This window comes from Chenopodium album, chromosome 23, assembly GCF_948465745.1.
Source record: "Chenopodium album chromosome 23, dcCheAlbu1.1, whole genome shotgun sequence".
NCBI classification, from domain to species: Eukaryota; Viridiplantae; Streptophyta; class Magnoliopsida; order Caryophyllales; family Amaranthaceae; genus Chenopodium; species Chenopodium album.
Genome location: NC_137856.1, coordinates 19743312 through 19764923, shown reverse-complemented (window position 1 = coordinate 19764923; position 21612 = coordinate 19743312). Strand labels below are relative to the sequence as shown.

General features: G+C 35.1%; 1 protein-coding gene and 1 non-coding gene across 2 annotated transcripts; both read right to left on the bottom strand.

Moving 5' to 3' along the window:
* Positions 1 to 7915: 7915 nt before the first annotated feature.
* Positions 7916 to 21318, bottom strand: LOC145607943 (putative serine/threonine-protein phosphatase 2A regulatory subunit B'' subunit TON2). The gene is made up of 12 exons (XM_081663534.1): positions 20980 to 21318; positions 18767 to 18858; positions 18438 to 18500; positions 17730 to 17828; positions 15250 to 15408; positions 14950 to 15021; positions 14736 to 14868; positions 11073 to 11137; positions 10766 to 10841; positions 9890 to 9991; positions 9254 to 9446; positions 7916 to 8360 (listed from the first exon to the last, which is right to left on the bottom strand). Exons 1-12 carry the CDS (start codon positions 21119 to 21121, stop codon positions 8120 to 8122), a joined length of 1437 nt encoding a protein of 478 aa, XP_081519660.1. The 5' UTR covers positions 21122 to 21318; the 3' UTR covers positions 7916 to 8119.
* On the bottom strand, positions 8527 to 8644 carry LOC145609883 (small nucleolar RNA snoR104). Its single transcript, XR_014106156.1, has one exon. It is a non-coding gene; the product is annotated as a small nucleolar RNA snoR104 (small nucleolar RNA).
* Positions 21319 to 21612: the final 294 nt, after the last annotated feature.

Sequence of the window (21612 nt, the reverse complement as noted above, 5' to 3'; positions counted from 1 at the left end):
ATGGTTGTGGTGTAGTTGGATCTTAAGCATGTTCCAAGGTTTGGAATTTGATTTATTTGTGATTAAAGTCTTTATATGCTTGATATTCTTTGATCTTCTTGCAAGTGCACATTGTTGGTTGATTAAAGGTGAATCTTTGCTAACAAGGAACGGAAGTTGACTTAGTTAGGGTTCATTACTATCGATTGTTCTTTGATTGCACTTCCTAATATATGGTTCTAATGTGGAAGCATAGAGGCTATCTTAGGAGAAGCCAGTGAACCTCGGAAGGTGGCTAGATTGGACCTTACTTTGATATTCGAGCATGTTTAGTTCATAATTAATTCAACTTCTATGCCTTTGTTTATGCTTGAGTGATTTCTACTCCTAGACCATTTCCCTTAATGCTTTATCTCTAGTTTAAGTTTGTTTAGGCCTTTAGATTACCTTCCCTTATTCCGAACTAGCTTAGTTGTTGATAGCATTTGGTAGTGTTTATCTGTTCCCTGTGGTTCGGCCCCTCTTCTTGCCATATACTCATATTAGGTTAGTTGAGTGTTATAAATTTTATTTGATCTAGGGATAGACGTCTAACAACACGATTATTTCCTTTGCCAGTTGGTGATATTGGCCGAATTTGAGTTAAAATATATTCCAGAAAAATCAATGAAAGGAAAAGTAATTTCCGACTTTCTGGCCCAACATGCAATTTAAACAAGTCATGCAGAAACTACTCATCTTCCTGATGAAGAGATTCTCATGGCACAAGATGACAAATGGGTAATGTACTTCGACGGTGCATCCAACCAAAAAGGATGTGGCGTACGAGTGTTACTCATAAGTCCAGAGGGAGCACATACTCCAATCTCTGTCAAACTAGACTTTGAGGTTACTAATAATGCCGCAGAATGTGAAGCGTGCATTATTGAATTAGAAGCAGTAGCTAGCATAGGTGTGCGAAAATTAGAGGTATATGGAGATTCCAGTTTAATTATAAATCATATACTGAAAAAATGAAAAATAAATAACTCCACAATGATGTTATACCAAGCACACCTAGAGCAACTCATCGAGCATTTTGAACATATTAACTTTAAATATCTCCCAAGGGACGATAATCAATTTGCCGATGCGCTAGCAAAATTATCCTGAATGATCAACATTCCAGATCACTTGAATATGATGCCATTATGCATTGATAGAAGAGAAGAACCATCATATTGCAACGCAATAGAGGAAATAAATGACATCGAAGGAAACAATCCTTGGTATGATCATATCCTCCAATGAATTACTCATGGCAGATATCCCGAAAATACTTCATCGAAAGACCAACGAGCCTTACGAACACTTGCCGCTCAATACGGTTTATTAATTGGTCAATTATGCAAAAAAGGAACTGATGGTCAAATTAAAGTTTGTTATGTATAGACCAACCCGAAACCACACCCCTTATGGAGAATACTCACAAAGGTGTTTGTGGACCTCACATGAATGGTAAAATGCTTGCAAAAATAATTTCACGACAAGGGTACTATTGGTCCACTATGGAACATGATTGCATACAATATGTCAAAAAATGTCCTGAGTGCCAAATGTTTGCTAGATATTAAGGTACAAAAATACTCAACGCTACTTACAAAAATACATCATAGAACGTAATCCGTATTTTCTATCCTTATCGGGCCCCACTAGTTGCCATTTCATAAAACCTGTTAGAGAATATACATTCCATTCATCCATTCACTATTTGTGAATGGTCCATGCATTTTAAAGCGATAAACAAGTAATAATGCATAAAATAAGCGTGAACTAGTAACTAATCTAGGTGGTTAATCCGATTAACACGCCTAATTAAAACTAGTCAAAGTTGTTTATCCAATTATGGAATTTAGCGCAATTAATAATTGAAGCTCCCACTAAATTCCGCATCTATCTTAATTAATCCAATTAATTAAGCTGGTAAACCCAAATATTTGCCAAAATTAAAGTTTAGCAATGCCGCTCAAAAACTGAGACCTAGCCTCCAAAAATTTTAATTAAAATAAACGACCGTAATTAAAATAATTAAAACCGCTAAATGTAAAATAACATAGCCTTAAATTCGGGGTACATGTGCTAAGTGAGGGGTTGTGCGCACAGCCGTGACTCATGCCAAGCGTCACAACCATAGCTTAGAATACCGCATACGCGTCGACTCTTCTACGAGGCGTGCTTGCGACACAAGCCACGACGCCGCACAAGCTTGCTGCTGTGCTCATTGTGTCGCAAGCTTGCAACATACCCCACACGCACACCCACAGCCGCACCAACTAATGCACGCAACAAGCTCGCTCCTAGAAGCAGCTTGCGCGCACAGCCATGCTACCGCAGCACGCTGCTGCTTGGCTGATGTGCTTGTTGTGTTGTTGCCTTGTGGCGCACCAACCACGCTCGATGTGTGGCGCGCACCAAGTAGCACACCTTGGCAGCCACATGCGGGCTGCATAGGCTAGCCGAAAGGTGTTGTCTTTGTTTGCGTGCCATACTCTTGGGATTTAAACCCGAGTTTTTACGTGACTAAATAATTAATTCTAAATTAATTTATGAATTAATTTAATGAGCAAAATGAAAATTAAACAAGTCTTTAACTCACATAAATTCATCAAAGTGCATTAAACCTAAGTTATTCCCAAGAACTATTCTTTAATAAGATTGGTTCAAGTTGATGCAATAAGGCTATACTCACTATTAATTTTATTAATTTAAATTAATCATGAGTTTTTTGATACAATAAAAGGGAGTTGGAAATATGAACACAAATGTTCAAATAAAGATTTCAACTTTTACACTTGTGAATCCTTGAAAAATCATCTTCCCACATGAAGATTTAATAAAATTTCCATCACAAGATTGAAACTTTATTATTTCAGTCAACTAACAAATGACAAAGGGCCTGTTCTCATACGTTGAAATTCAGTTTAGTTCGGTTTAGTTCAGCTCAGTTTAGTTAAGTTCAGTTCAGCTCAGCTCAGCTCCTAATTTCCTTCTCTTATAAAATATTCATTTCAGTTCAGTTCAGTTCAATTCAATTCAGCTCAGTTTAGTTCAGCTCAATTCAATTCAGTTCAGTTCATGTCAGCTGAGTTTAGTCAATGAGAACAGGCCCTAAATCAACAAAGTTCAACAAAAATTCATTGAATTTAGTAACTCAACGTTTCAATCACTTAACATAATTAAAGATTGAATCTTTAGTACTTAGAAACCTCAGAAAAATAAAAAAATATATATATATATGTATAAAAAAGATTTCACACTAAATGCAATCAATTTGCAATTATGTAAAAACTAACAAATCTTTCAAGCACTAATTACTACCAAGTAACCATGCTTAAAGAAGTTAAAATATGCAGAAACATTAAGGAAAGAACCAATTACATAATCACAAAATATGCCATAAAGATTCAAGGTAAGAAAGACTTAAAATTTTTCGTCAAAACGAAAAATCCCTCGAAAAAGACATTCTTGGTTCGATTTTGGCTAAAAACATTTCCAGAACGCCTTTTCCACCAAAAATTCACTATTTTTAGGCGAAAAACTGGGTCGGGGCCAAAAATCGTATTAAAAACAGGATTAAAAAATAAAACCAAGCCACTAATCTAATTAGCAACTTAAAAAACCAGAAAATTAAGGCATTAAAACACCTTGAAAAACATGATTATAAAAATAAATGAGCGAGGCTCCGATACCGCTGTTGTGTTTTGATGAGTCCGACTCACCGCGGAAGAAAACCCTCGCCAAGACCACACTCACAATAATTATAACCATAAAGCATAATTAACTAAAACAACAAGATTAAGAAAGAGACTAATACCTTTGGCGCGTGCTTCACCCACCAAAAGGGCTCTTACTTCGAAAGCTCTAAGTCCCACTCACACGAGGACCTCCAACGAAGTCCACTCGCAAACTGAGCACCGAAAATGGTCCAATGCTTAGGAGTTAGCTAAGCCCGACCTAAACCCGATTAATTAATTGTGTTCAAAGGTTTTCACAATGGTGATGCTTTTTTCAACACTTACTCAAGTGCTTTTCCCAATACCCCAACTAGGGTATTTATAGGGAAAAGCAAGAGTGAGAAAAGCTCTCCCATCATTGTGGGAGAATTGATTTTTCCATTTTATTTTAAATCAGAAATACAATTAATAATCAAGCTACTAATAAATCAATAAGTGGCATTCTCATAAGAGAGGTTAGGTGAGGACCATTTGAGAGATGGGGAGGACCAAACTTGCTCCCCAAGCTCTCACCAAAAACCGCCACCTACACCCTCAAGACCTCCTCTCAAATTGCGCCAAGTGACACTCACACTTGGGCACTAAGGCACCCAAGGTGGGCTGCCAACCGCTGCTATACCCTTCGGCCCAGCAAGCCACATTCTAAGTGTGCGAGCTGCTTGGTCGAGGCTGCTGCTAGCAAGCCACGCACCAATGTGAGGGTTGCTAGCTGCTACCTGCTAGGGTGCCTCGCACTTGGTGTGGGCTGCTACCCTCGGCCAGCTGCTAGCCACCTTGCTAGGCCATATGCCCCTAGCACTCGGTTTTCTCGGGGCATTCCGATGCTAGGGGTATTTTGATAATTTTGTTGGTTTATTAGTATTTTTCTCGTCTCGTCTTTTATTATTTTTGACTCGACTTCCGACGCTCGGTTTCTACGCTCCAAGCTCAAATTTTTTATGTCTAAATATTAATTATTCAGGCGACTCATTAATTCCTTCCGAATTAATTCATCGCTTCGGTTCATTAGTTGCTTGGGTGTGACCCGAAGGGTTCAGTCAAGATTAAGCTGTAATATTAATTATGCATTAATATTACTGATCGGAAGCGGCCTCCACCCTGGCATTCCGATCACTTGACCTCACTGAATAATTAGCTTTTTAATAATTCTGAACCCTCTATCAGAATAATACACTTGTTCAAAGGACACCATTCCTTTCAGTTGAAAAGTAGTAGAAGTGTGGTTTTAAGTGCAAGACTAATAAGAAATGCAGCCAAGCTTTATGGGAGAAGAAATCAAAGGAGGGGTGGAAGCCATTGCGTAACAATAGGACGCTTAGCAAAAGCACCTAGCATCTTATGTACTTCCATTGTATACTCCTTGTAGTCCTCTACTAGCTTAGTCTCACATACCCTGCCGCAAATAACAGTGCAATTGTGCTTGGTTCTCAAAATTAAACTATAAAACCCAAAAGTTAATCAAAATATGCAGAATTGAATCAAGTATATGCATCATCAAGCTTGAGGTCAGAACAAGATTCATAAGAACTAAATGCAATAAAGCAGAAAACTATAAAAAAAATAAAAAAAAAAAGTAAATAACTCAACAATGATAATCAAAATCAAATTAATTCAATAACATAAATTAAAAATTCAAATTAAATTAAAATCAAAAAAATAAAGCAATCGATTTTAAATTAAAAATATAACACAATCGAAATAAAAAATCAGAAAACAACGCAATCGAAATTGAACGGAATTAACATAATCGAAATCAGAAAATATAAATCAAAAATTCGAATCAAATCAAACTCAAAAACGAAGATCGAAATCTAATTAACTTGATCCAAAATAACCACAACAAAGATCCAAAAACAAATTCAATGAATTAGATATGCTAAAAACAGGTAAACATATCGGAAACCCTAATTTTAAATTCCAAAAAATAGAACTTAAATATGCAATAACTAATTAAATAAAAAAAAATAACTTGTTCAAAATAATAGGTGACGAAGATCGATGAAAAAATTCAAAGAATTTGATATAAGAGAATTGGGAAATCGCAGTTCACAACAGAGAGAATTTGAAGGAAGAGAGAGAAAGGGTGAAAAAGAGAGAAACAGTGAAATAAGAAAATGATGAGATGTTTGGATACTCATTCAAAGTGCCCAATTAATACTTTCCCTTAATGAGGCTGGTTAGATATCAGTCGTTAGATGAAGTGTGATCAACCGTCGAGAGATGAGTCTCGTTATTCATGTTGGTTCTCACATTATATACATACATATATATATATATATATATATATATATATATATATATATATATATATATATATATATATATATATATATATATATATATATGTATATGTATATATATATGTATATATATATACACATATATATATACACATATATAATAAAATAAATAAAAGAAAAAGGAAAAAAATGGATATTAATAAATTTTTCATTGAGATGATTCAAGCCAAATCCCACATAACTCTGTGTCATCATACCAGTTATAAATTACAACTAGTGCGTTGCCCTGGGTTGCTACTGTTGTAGACGTGCAATTGATAAACTTTCATAAAAACTTTTCAAAGCTGCAACTGTCATTATTGTCAAACCAAAATTGACTTATTCTTTAAATATCTTTTTTTTCTTTTTTAATTGATCCTTGTGGCTTGCACTTTATGATTTTTTTTTTTTTTCATATTAATAACGTAATTGATGTTGACTTAGACGGTTAAATAATCATGTGTTATAAGAGTTTGAGGGTTCGAACCTCCATATCCTTATGTTTTTTATATGGAGTAATATTGGTTGCTTTGGTGATATGGCATTGTTTGAATGATGATGTGATGTCATGAAATGGTGAGAAGATGACGTGGCACAACAAAATAGGGACTACGTGGCACATCGACGTTATATTAGTATAGATTTTCTCAAAATTGCAAGTAGCACTCTACTTAAACATTAATTTGTGAATAGTGCAAAAGTTAAAGTGTGACATTATTTAAAAGAAATAAAATAATATATGTATTGGGGTAGGCTCTCATGAGAATTTTTCTTATGTGAGAACACTCTTTATGTTCTAAATTTTTACTCGTATAAAACTAAATTTTAAATCAGATGTTCTAAACTTTTCCTTAGGTGTTATAATTTAAATCAAATGTTCTAATTTAGTATTCACATGTTCTAAACTATAAATTAGTAAAGTTTGATGTCATTAATTTTAAATAACTTGTTCCAAAATTTTAACTTATACTTCCTCTGTATCTTTTTAGTTGACACGTTTCTTTAGTCACATTTGCCAATGCACTTATTCAATCATTAATATCTTTAATTATCAATCAGCAAAAAATATGAAAAGTTAATATTTAGAAAGTATATAACGTGACAAATTTAACAAGATCCCACATAACTATATTTTTCATTACGTATAAAGCACAAAACACGGTCAAAGGGAGGTGTGTGAATAGTGCTAAAGTCAAAACGTGTCAACTAAATAAAAACGAAGGTAGTATATTCTAAATTTTAAAATGTGTGTTCTAAGTTTAATTATATGTTCCAAATTTTAAAGCGTATGTTCCATTTTTTTACACATATGTTCTAAATTCTTTACTCGCACTCTGATATTCTCAGTTTGTTCTAAATTTTTATTCACATGTTCATAATCTTAAATCAGATGTTCTAAATTTTACTCATATGTTTAAAATTCCATAAAGCAAATTTTATAAATTTTTAATCACTTGTTCTAATTCTTAAATCAGATGTTCTAAACAAATATATTACTCGTACAAATATTCTAAATTATTACTCATATGTTCAAAAATTTTAGTTTGAGTCATATGTTTTAAATTTTAACTCGCATGTTCTAAATTTTACTCATATGTTCAGAATTTTAATTTGAGTCACATGTTCTAAATTTTAACTCGCTTTTTCTAAATTTTTACTCACATGTTCTAAATTTTAAATCAGTTCACATATAAGTATGAATTCTCACATATGGACCTATTCTCACCGGATCTCTCCCTATATATATATATATATATATTAAAGAATAGATGAAGTAGATTTTATCCCGTGATTCTGAAACTTGGGAGATTTCTGATAAATATTGCTAGGCATTTGGTTAACTGGTTGATACAGTTATCCAACGATGTATTTACATACTCCGTATAAGCTACATAGTTCAGTTTCACTCGATTTCGTTAATCAGATCCTCATACTACATACACCATTACACCAATATTACCTCAAGTACTCATCTGATACAAGTTCTACTATTTATTAAAAATAAAATTAAAAAAAAAAAAAGTTTAAAAAAAAACATTTCATATAGTTTTAGATACAGTAGTAAAGGTTGTATTGATCACCCTAAAGTCATGGCTCTTCCTCTGGTTCCTCTTCTTCTTGAAGAAGATTTTCTCTATTGTCATGTGCCCAAAAACCACGGACATCTATAAGCATGCTAGCCACGGTACCACCCTGCTTGCACGCAAGTAAATCCTGCAATGTGATCATCAAAGCATCCATAGGCTTCACCATATCCCAAATTTCATCCCTCACATCTTCGATACATAATTCATAATTTCCTCCCTCAATCCATTTCTGGTGTACATCTCTGATTAATATTTTTTAAAAAAATAATATTAAAAAAAAGAGAGAGAGAGAGAGAGAGAGAGAGAGAGAGAGAGAGGTGACATAAGAGATTAAATAGGCCAAAATAGAATATTTAAACAAAGACCATAAATGTAAATTATGTAATGCAATATTACATCATGCTAATGTACTGTTTCTGTCAGTTTGGAATTCACAGACTACACTAGAGAACTGTGAAAAGGAAAGCACAGAATTTTTTATAGGAAGATTGTATCGAGTAACATCTCTAGCTTACAGATGCCATCCTTCTTTTCTTCCATAATTTATGCATGATGACAACAACAAAGTCTCAATCCCAAATGGTTTAGTGTAAAATATGGTAGTATGAACAGAAGTCTTACAGGAACCACCATTGAGCTATCAAATAACCTAGATTAGTCCAAGCATCAGAACAGTAAGATTAGTCCATATTTTCCCTTCTACTTCGTAAAAACTCTATTATCCAGCTATTTTTAGCTAAAAGAAATATCAAGATCATCCGAAAAGGACAGAAGCGATTTTTTTTTGACAAGAATCAAGTCCACACAAAACTTAAATTCTAATCCTAAACAGATGCCCCCCCCCCCCCCCCCCCCCTCACCCTCCTTTTTTTACACCTTTTAGACAGATACTACATGGCTTGATCATCAAATGTCAAGGGATGTTGCTTTCAGAATTGCTTTAAAATGAGAACCACCACATGGAACTAAAAGTTGGAGTAGCAATCTACTTAAACATTTATTGCAAGTGTATTATGTTTATTCTCAACTATTGCACAGATATTGGTTTCAAGATATTAGCACAGCTCATGACAATTTTGTACGAAAACTGCAAAAAAGCAGGAATTACATCCATCTAATACAGAAAATGTTGTACCTGAAAAGTGTATGGACATCAGCTGTTGTTAGGTAACCCCTTCCATTAAGATCAAGACACCTGAACAAGTATGTCAAACCTTCAGGAGTATCTTTGTTTTCAAGAGCAAGAACAAAGTCCAAGAAGCTTTCAAAATCCATTTCCCGACTGTTTCCTCCACCGCTTTTCCCCCGGCGTACATGCTCATCAAAAACTACAGAAATGGTAATTGAGAGTGAATAGTGAACGATGACCAGCTCAGCACTTAAACAAGAGGGTTTGAAATTTCCCAGCTGTCTAGTGTGGAGTGGGTATATGATTAATAGTATCTAGAATTAAAGTTGCAATATAACTAGGTAAAATCTAAATATAAAAGACTAAGAGAGTACCTCACACTGAAAAAGTGGAAAGTTCATGTACACTATCTTATACCCATAATAAAAAGTAAAGAGGGGAATCATTAAGTATGGCAGAATAATACGTTTCTACATTCATAAAGCATATCTGACAATATAAGAGATCTGGCTAAGGCATTGGGTCATCATTAATCATTATAAAGTTTAGATGTAGAAATGCATGCAAATGACTGGAGAAGTTTCCAAAATAATGACATTTGCTGTAGTGACTAAAATTGCAATGAAAAAAAAAATGGCATACCCCTCTCAACAAATATATCTGTCAGTGTTCCATCAGCATACTCTCGGAGTTCTTGCTTGCTTAAGGTTCCATTCATATCTTTGTCAAGTGCCAGAAACATATCTTCGAAGTTCATGAATCAAGTCGTTAGACATGCAAAATATATAACAAAAAGCATGCAAAGAAAATGTAACTGCTTTACACATGAAAACAATATAGCGTACAGACAAGTTTAGCAGACTAGTGCACAGCTGCAAAACATATAAATGAAATTCATATTTTGAGCAACAGGGAATACTAAGCCACTTCTCCTCGACAACCAAGCAAATAATGTGAATTATTATTAAATATGAAAATAGAGGCATTATAACTGCCAATTATAAACAGCCGATATGTTGGGTCAAGCAAGACCTTTTAGTCTTAAATAGTAAAAATCAAAGCAGGAGGCTACATTTCAAAAATGAAACTGATTATATTTGCTAGTTCTTGCTCAAACCAATGGAGTTAAGCAATTTCTGACAAATGTTTTTTAGAGTTAAACATGCTTTATTTCAGTAATTTAAATAGAAACAAATTCTTGGAGCTCCCCATATATTTCTATATCATATCTATAAACTATCACAACAAACAATTTACTGACCTACGTAATAACTTTTTATTTATGGCAACATCATAATTGATAGGACGCAAAGAAAACAAAAGAGTACATGGAAAAGAACAGTCTCAAAGAATTTAATTAGACTCTAGAAAACAATATTATAAGAAACACAAGTATAAAACAAAAATGCCTGTCAAAAAAAAAGTATAAAACAAAAACGATATTTGAGGCAGCTGTAAGAAGCAATAAAAAGGAAAAAAAGACAACAAACAAACAAACAAACCAACAGAATTACCTACCACAAATGCGCTGTGCAGAAGTCAACGAGAACCAATTCTCAGCTTGTTCAGTGTCAGTGACTTCCTCCTCACTTTCCTAAAACATAGAGAAAGTAAGAACACACCAAGTTTGAGATTATGTCACACACAAGTTAGACATTTTACCATATATTATAAATTCGTAAGATAAACACAAAGTAAAGTCACACTTGGTGCAAGGAAATTTCACATAGAAATCATGGCAAGGAAATTACAAATTCAAAAACAAGTGGTGGTCCTATTCAAAGCTTTAAATACTAATGGCGGTATAAGGTAGACAAGATGCTACCTGGTGAAGTTCCATCAACTCCTGCAAGCAATTACTCAGGAGCACTTTCTTTATGCAAGCCTTTCCTGCATAAGTATAGACACAATCACTTTAATATCCCAAAAACTTACAGTATAGTATACATGAAGTTTCTTGCAATTGTGACAAGACTGACAACTGACAAGGAGCCAAGTTGAGAACTTATAAATAATATAAAAAGAAGCTGAGAGAGATCTTTGAATCTCATTATCCTGTCACCTAACCATGCATGTAAACACTATTTGGTGAGGGTACTGAATAAAAGTGACCTGTGCAAGAGAACTATTTAAACAGCCATTAATTTTATCTTTTTCCCCCTTTAAAACTCTGAGTTAAGAGTAGAAAGCAAAGAGTTTCTCTTCTGGCAATCCCTTCAATCTATAGCCCCTCACATTTCATTTGTTTCTCGCCTTTATAAAAACTTAAGTGTATAATCAAGTTGACAAACAACTTGTAATGGACTGATTTTCAGATTTGTAAATTATATGGAGTATGAGATGAAAGCTTGGAATTTTGATTAATAATGGCAGAATTTGGATACAAAAGCATTGATTAATAGCTTAAGGCTATCACTCTCTTGATAACTTTAGGTTATCACTCTCCTAGTAACTTGAGGTTACTACTCTCAACATATTTCCTCACAATTCACATAACATCCTACTGCATACACTATCCCTATTGATACTAAGGTCAAGTACTAGACTTCCCAAATTGCCCTCCCTAATGTTACAATACCGGCCCCCTAAACTTCCACCTTATCCTCAAGGTAGATAATAATCAGCACTCGATTCTCGGCGAAAGCAATGATCTCTCAAAGTTGATGAAGGAGGAGAATGACTTTTGAGAGTGGAAAGAGCAGGCTGCATGTAAGGTGGAGTGGTGAGTTGGGCAGTGAGAAAAGGAGAAAGAAACTGGGCCTAAAGTCATTAAGCCCATTTGTTTGCCTTTCTTTCTTCACAGAAAAAAAGAATTTTAAATAAGCAAGCCCCATAAACCTTAACCTCTAGACCCCACTATATTTGGTGTGTTGGCCATCAGTTTTGTTTGAAGCACATGACTCTTGGGAGTCTTGGGCTCTTGGCTGAATGCCTTTGCAATATCTTTAAGGTGTATGACTACAATAACCTTACCAGCACTTTTCAAAATTGGCTTCCTCCACAAGCCAAAGATTCCAGTCAACCTTCTGCCAAACCTTCAAGCTGCTCCTTCTGCATACTTGAAGAACCCACCAAGTAACCAGTCTAACCACTCCCCTTGAAACCTTACTCCTGCTCCACCTCCGGCCTAACACCCACTGCCGGTAAAACCATCTGAGAAATCACCACCCTTTGTGCCGGGGCCCTCCCCTTTGTGCTGACCACCACAACTCAGCTCACCTCTTCCGGCCATAACTCCAGGTCCTCCACCGGACCTTCCTTTCACGAAGTCAACTCCGTCCCTGTTCCTGCCACCGCTAATGGTGGCCTTACAGTCATGTTCCCCTTTTCTGGCTAGGAAACCTGGGCCGCCACCAGATCCGCTACCGTCAGCACTGCCTTTCTCAAACAAATATTTTATCCCACCACTGTCAAACACATCGACCTCCACCCTTTGCATGGTCCAAAAAACAGCCCACCTTTCACGAGCTCCGCCGTCCACTCCACCGTGACCTCCACCAGCAAATCCACCAGAGAAATCACCAACCTTCCTTGCGACCATTGGTGGTGAAAAGTCAATTTCAGACCTGCCTTGGCCATCTCTGCTGCTGTCAAACAAAACTTCGGTAGGTTTGCTTGTGAAACCACCATCAAAGCCACCTTCAAAAACAATCGCCCTACCATCAAAATCACTGGCACCGGTCAACCCACCACGCCCCTGAGGTCCACGGTCCACCACCAAACTCGCCGGCAACTCCAGGTTATCTTCCACTGAAACCAGTGCACCACCAGACTTGAAAGTTGGTTCATCTGTGAAACTTTCCTCACCTTTCCTCTTTGTGCCCACGGTTTGCTCGGCCAAGGGTAAGGGTTTGGATTCCAGATGGCCTTTCTTCTCCTTGAACCTCTTTCTTTCCGCCACCATTGCCTGTGCAATTGCCGCCTCCACCACCGCCCTCATGGATTCTTTCACTTCACGCTCCTTCCTCTCTGAAATTTTTTGAAAGATCTCTTTCATTTCCTCCTTATATGGCCACCACAACCCATAATATTGGAGCAGCCACTTCTTCAATTCTGCCCAATTACGAAATGGCTGCCATAGGTTTTCGCATTCAAACCGCTGCAACGCGTTGCCACTAAGCCCAATGATGGCAGCCTTCAATTTCACCTCCTCGTTTAACTGGAAAAATTGGAAGGAATCCTCTAATTGAAGAATCCAGTCATCCAAATTTCTTCCATTAAACTCTGGAAGTTGAACCTCGCATCGGACTCTACGCTCTTAATTGGGATCCGAAATTCCATGCTCTCTCTTGCTGGATACTCTTCACGTATCCACTTATGCATATGCTGTGTTACATCTTTCAGCAGATTCAAAAATCATTGCTGACTTTTTTTTTTAAAAAAAAAATTGAAATGAAAATCAACAGACTTCCCATAATGGACTGATTTCCAGATTTGTACATTATATGGAGCATGAGATGAAAGCTTGGAATTTTGATTAATAATGGCAGAATTTGGATACAAAAGGATAGATTAATAGCTTAAAGCTATCACTCTTGATAACTTTAAATTATCACTCTCTTAGTAACTTGAGGTTACCACTCTCAACATATTTCCTCACAATTCACATAACATCCTACTGCATATAGTATCCCTATTTATACTAAGGCCAAGTACTAGCCTTCCCAAATTGCCCTCCCTAATGTTAGTCTATTACACAACTGTTCAAATATATGTCATTCAAAAATGATGACATTATTAGTCATCCCAAGCTATTACTATGATTTACCTAAGCCCTATCACACTCACATATTACAGGAGTAACAAAAGAGAATGATAATCATCATTATTAAATAGCTCTCATACCAGTAGCCCAGAACATTGACCCTGATTATAATAAGCATACAGTCGCATCTCCTTCACATGCATACAGTCACATCTCCTTCACATGCATACAGCTCACACATAGTCCCCCCCCACATTCAAGCCCTATGGAAACGTATGTTACACTGATTTGGCTAAGCTTGCAAAGCATAATTATCATACACCTTAATTATAAAAGGTAATAAATCTCTTTCAAAAAAAAAAAAAAAAACCGGTAATATATCAATATTTGGCAGAGTTTGAGATTTCCATGTCTTAAAGCCAGGTTCTGTTGTCCTATTGTAGATACTACCAATTTTAACAAGACAGTCATCCTAAAGACCTACACTCAGGACTTACTCAAAGACATGGTATTCAGAAGTTGATTAGTTGAAGTCACTTTTACCGTCCCACTGAAAATTTAGCATTTCTATCACTAACGGTTTTGCAAGCAAACTTGTTGTATTCAAGATAGCTGTGTATTTGAGAAAAGTAGTTAAGGAAATCAATGCATTTTATAATAAAAATTTAAACATTTGGACCTTAGAAAATTTAAGAACAATTTAATTCATGTACAGTTATCCAAGCAGTACAGTTGCCTTAAGACGGGTCATATCAAAGAAATAAAATAGCAAAGCAAACTAACCTCGTCTGTGTGGGTCACAGAAGAAAAAGAATTTATGTGCAGCTATCCGGCAATACATTTGCATAAAGGCAGTAGGCATATCACGTAGTTGTGCCAAGTTAGGAATCAGCCCTCTAATGTAAGCCTCCATTTCCTATATATCACAGATAATTAAACTTAGTAAATGAAAAAAGTACTTGAAACTAAATAAATCAAAAGTAGAATTGCTTCATACATGTGGTTGAAGGAAGCCATCAGAATCCTCATCAAGCTCGCTCATATCTATTCTTGCTTGAGTTAATGAAACCTGTACAATAAGTAAATTAGCTATGGCATGACAAAATCAGATAATTAAGACTTACTGCTGAGGAAACCTATCCAGTTTCATACATCTTTATTAAGCATCCTCCAAAAAGGACAAAAGACACTGATCAAGCAAAGTTAACGGTATCACATAAAGGTATCATTGTATGAACTGATTAAAAAAAACATTACGGTTAAGAAACACCACAGCTATATAGATAACAGGACATACCGTTCGCATCACATAAAGGTAGAACGGAAGGATGGCAATTCTCCCCTGTTCATCTTTCTCAAACTTCATAAAATTTGAAGGGCTGAAAAAACGTCGGCATTTAGGACCAATTTGCTCAGCACATACTGAGGCAATATGACAAAAATCTTCATAGTTCATCTGCAAGGTTATAAAACCAAATAAAAATATAGCATATTAGAAGCTGATTAAATTGGAAAACTAGAAACAATATGGACCCAATTGTGCAAGTTATCCAATCATAGCACATACTTTAATATTAAAGGCTTCAAGACAGATCAAGATATAGAAAGTTACAAAAGAAAGATATATCCATCATTAAGATAACCAACAAACCAATAAAGTGAGGAATTCACCATCATACAATCAGACCTCATAACATAGTAAATAGTGATCATGTTAAGTCATAGGCCTAAGACCAATCCACATTGTTGGTACTCAGTAATACGCATTGACATGACAGCATTGGAAACTGATATTATGAAAAACATAATTTGCTTTACTTGCAAAAGGCATCAAACATAAGCATATGATCAGATTTCAGAGCATAGTAAACAGCGATAACAACAAGTCATAGGTCCAAGACATATTTAATGAGAAATGATAATTACTAATAATTTTCTATTACACATCAATTTGTTGTTCTACGTAACACAATCACATGTACTCGCATCCTCTCAAAGTGTTCATACCCATGTTGGAGTGTCAAGAATGTGATATGGATATATGATGTAAAATGAAGTGTCCTTGTGACATGGTCATTGTTGTACAATATCTATTTCTTCAAAAGAAATGATAATTTGCTATTTTCTTATATATAGAGAGCAAGTATTGAAAGTAAAAAATCTAAAGCCAAATAAAATAAGAGGTAGCTGTTTGATTCTATGATAATCAGACTCTTCATATCACCTCAACTCCTCTCAAATACCTATGTCAACTCCTCTCCGCTCAACTCCTCAAGCACGGGGACAATTTAATTTGGGCTAAAATCATGAAAAGAAAAAATCAAAATATAGCCGATTGGACACTTGAAAAATATAGCCGTTGTGGACAGGATTAATTCAAGTCCAAGTAACATAGGTTTGGTTCACTACATGAAAAGGGAAAGGAATCAAGAATGGGAATTTGATTTGTATACTTAGGTTCTAATAACTAGTTGCCAATATTAAGAGAAGTTCATTATGTTACTGGCGACAAACACAATCCCAATACTACTTTGTCATCTCTGAACCACCACGACACTTAATCCAGCTATAAGGTGGCCAACTGGCCACAAAGTCAAAGTTCAACCATAATAGTAATAAACAATAATTTAATCAACTTTGTCGCAGAAGATTATTGGTGGCTACAGAAGATGCTTCCATATCAAACTCTTTATCTCTAACGGAATTGAGCATAGTGCACAGATAAGGTGGAGTAAATGGCTAAATGGTGTACCAATGTCAATTTGGTAGAGTGGACGAAGAGGATGTGAGGTTGGATGTCAAAGTTTCTAGCAATGGATAGTGGGGATGGTATTGATGGTGGAGGTGGATAGGACAATGGTTTTCGATAGTATCTCAAAGGGTGTGGGGCTGTACATTGTGAAGAATTTAGGATAGCGCTTCAGAATAGATGGTGTTTGTAATTTACGCTTGCAATCCAAAGGAGGTCATGATTCTTGGTTTGGAGCAGCCGTCGAGGGGTGGTGTTGGAAGTCACCAGCGAGTACTTACAAGGATCACTAAAACCTATGTTACTTGGACTCGGGTACCCGTGTCCGACACAAATACGTGTCAAAGTGTCCAACATGGCTATTTTGTGAAAAAATTCCATGATTTTGAACTAAAATGAAGTGTCTAAGTGTCCCACCCATGTCCGAGTGTCGAGGGTCTGACACGGGTATGTGAGGTCAAATGAAGAGTCCGAGTAACATAGACTAAAACCAACACGAAAGGAAAATCATAGGCAGTGGTACCCTTTTCCTTTACTGATTCTATGAAAACAAATGGCACCCGAAGATATTAACACTATAGGAAGGGGAAAAAAGGAAAGACTACAAAAAAAAAAAAAAAAGTAATGCAATAGGCCAATAGCGAGCCAATCCCTTCCTTGCCTCAAAGAAATCTACCGCTCCCTGAACACAAGTCATATAAATGCCATTGTAAGGCCACCATTTTAACAAAAAGATGGTTGGATACGATAGGTTCCTACCTCAAGATTACTAAACAATACGAAGCTAGACACAAAAATGATGCCTTTAAGCTTTTTATTTTTTAAGAAAAAAAAAATCATGTATGATCCATATACAGTATTCTGCTAATAGAAATGAGGAGTTGCGATTAAAATTATTTAGTACAAAAAATTTGAGTAAGAGGCCAAAAAATAGAAAACAACTGAATACAACCAATGGCCAAAAATAGAAAATTTTTAAACAGTACATATAAAAAAGAGGAGATGAATACTAAAAGAGGCAAGATGACCTTTTCAGCACCAGTGGCATCATCAATCACACAGTTCTCTCTTAAGCAAACCCACATAGCATCCAAATCATCAGCATTTAGCAAAAGGTCTGATTGTTTCTGTAACAAGAAATGATGTTGCAAGTTGTTAGAAATAACATTTAATATCTACACGATGCACTAACTTAGAGATGCATAACAAAACAATTTATCTTATTATCAGTCATTTGCACCTATGATACCACAATCAACCTAATTAAAAAATTCTACACATTAAGTCTCCCTCTAACTTATATGCAGTGATTTCCACCAAGATCTTTATCACTTAATGCGGTTCCACAACGAAGATCAGCCAGCAGTTCGACAGGTCAAAGGCAAAAGTTCATTAAGTTTTAGTAAAACGTAAGAGAATAATCGCATAATGCACTCAATCTCTAAATGCCCTACATGGACTAAACACCATATATGAATATTTTCATATCTACAATTAGATCCTTCAAAGAGGTCACTGATTATAGTCTCCCCGGATATTTGATCAGATTCACCATCCAAAAAAACAAACAAAGCCACCAACACCAATAAGAATAAGTTAAATCCTGCCATGTGGTCATTACAAAGGCAACTTGCCCCTAGCGAGCAGAGAAGTTGTTTCCAACTGATTAAAATAAAACACAAACACACACACACATAAATTTATAATATATATCCCAATGGAAGTTCATTCAATACCTTCAGAAATCGATACTTTGCTAGCCTCTGCACTCTATAACTGATAGATCCTTCTTCTGGTTTCTGTGCCATAGGAAAATGAGTGAAATATAATAAGTGGCAAATCTGGAAAGATGAAACTGCATAGAATCAGGGAGGACATCAAGACATTGTCTTTGAATAATTAACATCGTCAACTCATTTTATAATACCTTGATTCACAAAATTCATACCATGCAACAATCAAATGATATATATAAACCTCACTCACAATTTTCTTGCCATCTACATCACAACCTACAGTTGAACTAGCACAAATCTACGTTACACCTAACATCAGCAACTCTTACCTTTTTGTAGAAGCTTGGAATAGCACCAGCTTCAGAACTCTTCTGTTGCTTTTCTTTAAAAATATCAAGCAAGATTCTCTTTGTTTCAAGCTCTACAAAGACATAAAGGACATATGTAAGACATGAGTCATAGAACCTGCAGAGATATTCAGTTCAAGAGTGTACTACACAATACCCATGCCTCACCACTAAACTCCAAGTAAAATATATACTTCTTCCGTTTTTATTTAGTTGACACCTTTCTCTTTTCACGCTTGCCAACACACTATTTTGATGATTAATATGTCTAATTCTCGGCATTGTAAAATTATAAAAAGCGGATATTAATAAAATATATCTTGAGACGATTTAAACAAGATCCCACTTAACTATGTTTTGTCGTAGCTATAAATCACAAATGCTAGTCAAAGGGTAGTTAGTAAATAGTTTAAAAGTCAAACGGTGTCAACTATTAAAAACGGAGGTAGTATTAAAAATAAAAAAAATCCTATGACAAACAACACATCGCAGACACAATATTCCAGTATAACCAATACGCAGAAATTGTAGATGCTAGCCATGATTTGACAAGCACAAAACAACAAACAATATTATAATTTTTGCCTTTATCAGTTTTTATAGGTAAAGTACAATTTAGTCAGCAGTGACTTGTCATTTGTATTTACTAATTTACATAAAGGACAGTTTGTCAAATGCACATTCTCATATTCAAAATTTGATGCAATCAGCATGACAGGAAAAAATAGCCACTACATATTTATATTAATATCTTACACAACAATTGCTCCACCCCAATGTTTGTCACTCAGCATCCCAAAACAATTTCTTCTTTCATTAAAAAAATAATAATCATCTACAGACTTTTTCTATTCCCACTATATTAACCTAAAATTGGTTAAAGTCTACTCATCAATTACATTCATCAGTAAATCTAAAAAGTCTACGTTGACAAATATAATGGAACAGAGGGAGCATTTTTCATATAACTGATAATTTCAAACAATATACTAAATTACCATCTGAAGCTAAGAATAGCTTCAAGTAAGGAAGATGAAAAAGAGAGAGGGCAAAACACTTGAACCCAGATATTAAGGATCAAATTGCACATACTTTGAAGCATAGGATGCTTCCATGATCCACCTCCAAACTACTAAGTAAATAAATGTTGGTCAAACGAGGTATCACGTACAGCACACTTTCTTCTTTTAAGAATTCATTCCCCATCCCAACCACAAACATGAAAAGAAAAATAAAAATACACCACGATAATTGACGTCCATCAAAATAGCCGATAAGGCTCTTAAAGCAGCCAATTATATTTGATCTTATGACACTCTAAACCTACTATCACAAACAACCGCAAGCTTGTGCACACGTTGCATTTCTTTTAGACCAATTTTGATTGAACATTTAAGGGAAAAGAAGCATTAAGCTATATATTTTATGAGGAAAGAAAATTGTGAAATAAGAAAAGATAAGAGAATTTCCTCTCCAATATTGGATAAAATGGCCTATTGCTTTGCTTAGAGGATCCAGCAGTTGCTATATTCTCATGTAATTCCTACCTTTCCCCAGATTTGACCTTACTTTGATACAACAAATCCAGAAGCCGCAACAAAAGTTAACCCAACATTTTATGCTTCACGCAGCTTTTATGATGTGTATGGCATTATACATGCTATGAGTTTGATCTAATTTGTCAAAATAGCACCATACTCCCCACTCAACTACATCCACTAATCCACGCTATTCAATACTGTAGCTTTCAGTTCAACCTTTTTCACTAATTCATAAACTATCATTGCACAGCCCTAAATGACATCGCCCTTCGCCCACATTAATTTAACAATCCATCAAATAGAACATTCCAATCACCACCACCACCACCACAATAAAAGAATAAACATTGAATCAAATTAGGAGAATACAACTTCTACAAAGTACGATTAAAAAAACAAACCAACAACAATTACTCCTACAATTACTGAAATTTTCAAAAATGAGAAAATACATTTTCCGCTCATTCAAAATCAGCTTACTACCCATCTAAAATTTTAAAAAAAAAAAACAAAAAAAATTCGTTGATTCCCAGCAACAAAGAGGCAAAAATTGTGACAATTGCAACAAACAAATAGCAATAGGTAACAAATAATAAGAAGAATCAATTGGAGCAATGAAGAGAGAGAAAATGATTAAAAAAAAAAAAAACAGACCCATTAAAGCTTCAGAACCAAGTCCGGCACCAGATCCGATGAAACGGCGCAGGTTTCGAACCCATAACATGGATGAAGCCGACGGGATCTTCCTTTGGCCTGGTACTTCATGGCTTTCGCCGTCGCTTGAACCACCGTACATTTGATCTCCAAAAGCTATATTAATGGAAGAAATTGCAAAAACAATGGTAGGTGGAAATGAAACTTTAAGATTTGAAGCGAAGAGATGTCGTCGGAAAAGTTACTTAGTTTCAGCTCTGGTAACTTAAAATCGGTACTATATTGGTGTATTGTATATTTGTGTGTCCATGGGTGTTTGGGTGTTTATGATACGGGACAACTCGCGATATTTGATAAAAAAAAAATAATAATAATACTTCGTATATATCTAATTTTCATAATGCATCAGGTAGGATTATAAATTTTAATTATAATCAATAAAATAAGATATATATATATGTATATGTATATATATGTATATATATATGTATATGTATATATATATGTATATATATACATATATATATATATATATATATATATATATATATATATATATATATATATATGTATCAATGTATGTATATATATATATAGCTTCTTCTTCCATTCTTTTTGAATCAACAAGTTTGA